The sequence below is a fragment of the Etheostoma cragini genome, unplaced genomic scaffold (assembly GCF_013103735.1).
Source record: "Etheostoma cragini isolate CJK2018 unplaced genomic scaffold, CSU_Ecrag_1.0 ScbMSFa_3014, whole genome shotgun sequence".
NCBI lineage: Eukaryota > Metazoa > Chordata > Actinopteri > Perciformes > Percidae > Etheostoma > Etheostoma cragini.
The window spans coordinates 1-5,139 of record NW_023267238.1 but is presented as its reverse complement, the minus strand read 5'-3'; the positions used below and the strand labels follow the sequence as shown (position 1 = coordinate 5,139).

The following is a 5,139-nucleotide window of genomic DNA, read 5'->3' as shown; positions in this document are numbered from 1 at the left end:
ACTCAGGTCCAGCTCTCTCAGACTAGAGGACTGGGAGCTGAGAACTGAGGACAGAGCTTCACAGCTTCTCTTTGACAGGTTACAACTACTCAGTCTGAAGATTAGAAAGAAAGATTTGAGAAAACAATTACAGAAACCTTTTTTTCTAAATGAAGACAACTCCATTTAATCTGGACAGCTGTGTGTGCACGTACAGAGCTTTGTTGGAGGCTTTGACCACTGGCAGCAGCCTCAGAAGAGCCTCCTCTGAAGCAGAGTATTTCTTCAGGTCAAACACATCCAGATCTTCTTCTGATGACAGTAAGATGAAGACCAGAGCTGACCACTGAGCAGGAGACAGTTTATCTGTGGAGAGACTTCCTGAACTCAGGGACTGTTGGATCTGCTCCACTAGAGAACCATCATTCAGTTCATTCAGACAGTGGAACAGATTGATGCTTCTCTCTGCAGACAGATCCTTACTGATCTTCTTCTTGATGTACTTGACTGTTTCCTGATTGGTCTTTGAGCTACTTCCTGTCTGTGTCATCAGACCTCGTAGTAGACTCTGATTGGTCTGCAGTGAAAGACCCAAGAGGAAGCGGAGGAACAAGTCCAGGTGTCCATTTGGACTCTGTAAGGCCTTGTCCACAGCACTCTGGTAGAACTGTGTTGATGAAGTTTTTTGTTCTTCTGCCAGAAGGTTGACTCCAGAGTTGGTGAAGGTCAGATGGACATGAAGAGCAGCCAGAAACTCCTGAACACTCAGATGGACGAAGCAGAACACCTTGTCCTGGTACAGTCCTCTCTCCTCTTTAAAGATCTGTGTGAACACTCCTGAACACACTGAAGCTGCTGTGATATCGATGCCACACTCTGTCAGGTCTGATTCATAGAAGATCAGGTTGCCTTCCTGCAGCTGCTCAAAAGCCAGTTTTCCCAGAGATTCAATCATCTTCTTGCTCTCTGGACTCCAGTGTGGATCTGTCTCAGCTCCGCCGTCATACTTGATGTTCTTTACTTTGGACTGAACCACCAGGAAGTGGATGTACATCTCAGTCAGGGTCTTTGGCAGCTCTCCTCCCTCTCTGGTCTTCAACACGTCCTCCAGAACTGTAGCAGTGATCCAGCAGAAGACTGGGATGTGGCACATGATGTGGAGGCTTCGGGATCTCTTGATGTGGGAGATGATCCTGCCTGCCTGCTCCTCATCTCTGAATCTCTTCCTGAAGTACTCTTCCTTCTGGGCGTCAGTAAACCCTCTGACCTCTGTCACCAAGTCAACACACCCAGGAGGGATCTGATTGGCTGCTGCAGGTCGTGTGGTTATCCAGAGGCGAGCAGAAGGAAGCAGTTTCCCCCTGATGAGGTTTGTCAGCAGCACATCCACTGAGGTGGACTCTGTAACATCAGTCAGGATCTCAGTTTTGAGGAAGTCCAGAGGAAGTCGACACTCATCCAGACCGTCAAAGATGAACACGACTTCTTCAAACCGGTAGATTCCTGCTTCTTTGGTTTCACTAAAGAAGTAATCAACAAGTTCCACCAAGCTGAACTTTCTCTCTTTCAGCACATTCAGCTCTCTGAAGGTGAATGGGAATGTGAACTGGATGTCCTGGTTGGCTTTGCCTTCAGCCCAGTCCAGAGTGAACTTCTGTGTTAAGACTGTTTTCCCGATGCCAGCCACTCCCTTTGTCATCACGGTTCTGATTGGTTCATCTCTTCCAGGTGGGGTTTTAAAGATGTCTTCTTGTCTGATGGTTGTTTCTGGTCTGTCTGGTTTCCTGGATGCTGTTTCAATCTGTCTGACCTCATGTTCATCATTGACCTCTGCAGCCCCTCCCTCCATGAGGTAGATCTCTGTGAACATCTGATTCAGAAGGGTTGGGTTTCCTGCTTTAGCAATCCCCTCAAACACACACTGGAACGTCTTCTGCTGGTTAGATTTGAGTTTACGCTTACAAACTCCACGATAACTTCCTGAATGAACACACAACAAAGAAGATCATTAAGACAAAGAACGTGATTCAACATTTCCTCAGAGAATGAGTACATGAATATATTTTGTTAAATATTTTGAGACAAATATCCCGTTCATCCAGCATGTTAACTCTTTAGAGAAATCCTCTTACTGCTCTGCAGAAGGTCAGCCAGCTCCTCCTGCTTCATTCTCCTCAGGAAGTGCAGTGTGATCTTCAGAAATGCCTCTCTGCTGCTCCTCCTCTGCTCTTCATCCTCACCGTCCAACACCTCCTCATCCTTTCTCTGACTCTCTAAGCATTCTGGGTAATCTGCACTCAGAACCCTCTGGATCTTCTTCAGCTCGTTCTTCACAAAAGTGAAGATGTTGTCCTCCAGCAGCTGGAACAGAAGATTATTTGAATGACCAAATTAAAGTGAAATCATGGAAGCACACATCAGATCCATGTTGGACAGAATAGATGTAAAAGTAGTTGTTGTCCATGTACAGACCATAAAGATGGAGTCCAGGTGGGTTTGATGCTGCTGGGCAGACTGACCACTGGGACCCTCTGAGCTCTCCTGGTCCACTCTGTGAAGAAATGTCACGTTTAGAGACATTTAACGTCTCAAACCTCCATTCTAGCCTCTGTACCTCTGTGTCAGTAAGGCCTAGAATAAACTTGACACTTGTATCAGAGACTTGAGGATGTTCCCTTTCCAATGATATCATGCACGCCCCAGAGGGCCAAAGTCAATGGGAGTTTCACCACTTCTAATTTGGGTATGACGTTTAGAGTAAAAAAGCATGGAATGTCAAGCGTTTCTTAAGAGGCTGAAGGTGTTAAGGTACTAAGATGAAGACACAACGACATGGCAGAAGTTAGACAGCAAATCATCTTCTAAGAGTCAGATACTAACCTTCCATCAGCAGGTTGTCCAACTTTAAAGTTTATAATATCAGGCATAGACTGGTCACTCTTCATGGACACACAGCTGGGTCCAGATCCAGGTCCTGATGCAGGTACTGATGCAGGTCCAGGTTCAGGTCCATGAGATACTGGTTTCTGCTGCTGCATCCTGAAAAGCAGTTTAAAATGTAGAAAAACTACTTTTCCCAGTTTTTCTGTCTGCTGTATGACATTAAGGTCTGTTTGAGAGAGATTTATAAATCCATAATGTGTGATGTACTTGTTTGTCTTCTTTTTATCTTTGCATTGGTTAAATAAATAATAAATAAATAAAGGTATTTCCACAGTAAATTGGTTGATAAAAGTTTTCAGAATGCAGGAAATTAAGTCTTTGACGCTGAAAATGTCCCTGATGGAGGGCCCCCAGACCCCCCCACCCACCCAATATGATGCCCCCCTCTCCCAAAAGCCCCATATATATATATATATAAATACGTATATATATATACTGTATACACAGTACAGTATACCCACTACAATACTTTAGACTACACCACTGGTAGAGTCAGATAATAAAGATTTAAATGCTAACCTTCCATCAGCAGGTTGTCCAACTTTAAAGTCAATAATATAATCTATAGACTGGTCACTCTTCAAGGACACACAGCTGGGTCCAGGTTCAGGATCAGGTCCAGGTCCAGGTCCAGGTCCATGTCCAGGTCCAGTGGTTTTAGAGGGAGGGACTCCCTCCTCTCTGTCCTCACACTGACTCATAGCAGAGTCCAGACCTTCATCTGGAGAGGAAACACCTGCTGGGAGAGACGACCTGTCACAAGAACACCGGCTCTTAATATGAACAACATATTACTATGTGTTTGGTTTTTGTCCTCCAGGGTGCCAGGAGAGCTCAGTTGGCAGAGCGGGCGCCCATATATAGAGGGTTACTACCTGACACAACAGGTCTGGATACAACTCCGACCTGCAGCCCTTCGCTGCATGTCATCCCCCCCCCCTCCCCCTTTCACTTCTTCAGTTGTTCTGTCCATAAAGGCCTAAAACTTCTCTATCTATCTAAATCAGTATTTTATGTAACCAGTTGTATTTTGTATTGTTGTTAGTATTGACTGAAGAGTGAAATATTGAAGTATTGAAAGCGAGACTGTGTGTTGTTATGTGTGTTTTTGCTTTATTCTCGACCGGGTCGCCGTTGCTAATGACAGCCTGTCGTCAACAACCTGTCGGGTTAAATAAAGGTTAAATTAAAAAGAAAACTCAACTTGGCTGATGATGAATATGAATATATTGAACGAATGTGAATATTCCTGTTGACATGCAGCGGGGTGTATACGCTGAATACCTTCATGTTGTCCTCGGGGCAAATCTGACCCGTTTTCAGTTTTTTTATCACAAAAAATGGGCCGAAATATCAAATCATTTTGGAAAAAACATTTTTAAAAAAAGCAGCCACAACATTGAAAAAGTGTAAATAGTGTCGGGGGAAAGCGATAAAAGTGTTGAAGAAAACCTTTATTTTTTGACGGGAAGACGACCCGAGGGTTAAACGCAACACATGTCGATGATCACATCAAAGGAAGGAACTATTTAATGTGTTTCTATTTATAGAGAATCATCAGCTCGCTCGTGGTCTCAGAACACGTTACATCAACAAAAGACAGTGAATGGGACACAGACGGCTCTTTGGGAGAATGTAACCCTTGTTGTTGCCTTGCTGTCAAACAAAAAAATTTAAATAAAAATGCTGTGTTTTTGTTGTTATCTCGCCATGTTTTTTAAAAAGATTTTCCAATATTTTGGTCACGTTTTTCTTCTTGTTTGAGTTCTTTTTTATATACATTTGTTATGTAAGTGAATGAAACATCCCAAATCCAATGAAAGCAGTGAACTGATCATGTGTTTTCCCCGTTAGGAGCGTCCACATTATTATTATTTTAGACTATTTGGTTGAAAGAAAACCCAAATTACAGATTTACAGTAGAAACTTTATTAAAATGGTTCAAATTTAACATGAAAAGAATCTGATGTCGTATATAGTGACACAAAATTATTATTATATTATAATCATTATTACATTATGATTTCTAAATTAGACAAACGTGAAGTAAAAGAAGTGTTTGTCTGACAGAAAGACGAACATCATTAATGTTTGGAGAATTATTTCATAAACTCTGTCTCCATCCACACGTTTTATCTTAATTAAGAGATATTGATAAAAAAAATGCTTTATGGAAACAGTCAAATTTAATGGAAATTAAGGAATATCGACTCAGAG

At 42.5% G+C, this 5,139-nt stretch overlaps 2 protein-coding genes across 2 annotated transcripts; both read right to left on the bottom strand.

Moving 5' to 3' along the window:
* Positions 1-145: 145 nt before the first annotated feature.
* Positions 146-2,721, bottom strand: LOC117940666 (protein NLRC3-like). The gene is made up of 3 exons (XM_034865869.1): positions 2,452-2,721; positions 2,112-2,340; positions 146-1,959 (listed from the first exon to the last, which is right to left on the bottom strand). Exons 1-3 carry the CDS (start codon positions 2,557-2,559, stop codon positions 146-148), a joined length of 2,151 nt encoding a protein of 716 aa, XP_034721760.1. The 5' UTR covers positions 2,560-2,721.
* A 119-nt stretch (positions 2,722-2,840) lies between these two features.
* Positions 2,841-3,688, bottom strand: LOC117940665 (tetra-peptide repeat homeobox protein 1-like). Its single transcript, XM_034865868.1, has 2 exons — positions 3,442-3,688; positions 2,841-3,018 (listed from the first exon to the last, which is right to left on the bottom strand). Exons 1-2 carry the CDS (start codon positions 3,621-3,623, stop codon positions 2,841-2,843), a joined length of 360 nt encoding a protein of 119 aa, XP_034721759.1. The 5' UTR covers positions 3,624-3,688.
* Between the last annotated feature and the right edge of the window lie 1,451 nt (positions 3,689-5,139).

What these genes read in the sequence shown, in the direction of transcription:
- LOC117940666 (XM_034865869.1), bottom strand. Translation starts at nt 2,559, where the DNA reads ATGTCTCTAAACGTGACATTTCTTCACAGAGTGGACCAGGAGAGCTCA. An exon ending in ACCTGGACTCCATCTTTATG is followed by an intron (nt 2,341 to 2,451) that starts GTCTGTACATGG and finishes CTTCTGTTCCAG; the next exon opens with CTGCTGGAGGACAACATCTT. An exon ending in GGCTGACCTTCTGCAGAGCA is followed by an intron (nt 1,960 to 2,111) that starts GTAAGAGGATTT and finishes GTGTTCATTCAG; the next exon opens with GAAGTTATCGTGGAGTTTGT.
- LOC117940665 (XM_034865868.1), bottom strand. Translation starts at nt 3,623, where the DNA reads ATGAGTCAGTGTGAGGACAGAGAGGAGGGAGTCCCTCCCTCTAAAACC. An exon ending in GGACAACCTGCTGATGGAAG is followed by an intron (nt 3,019 to 3,441) that starts GTTAGCATTTAA and finishes ACTGCTTTTCAG; the next exon opens with GATGCAGCAGCAGAAACCAG.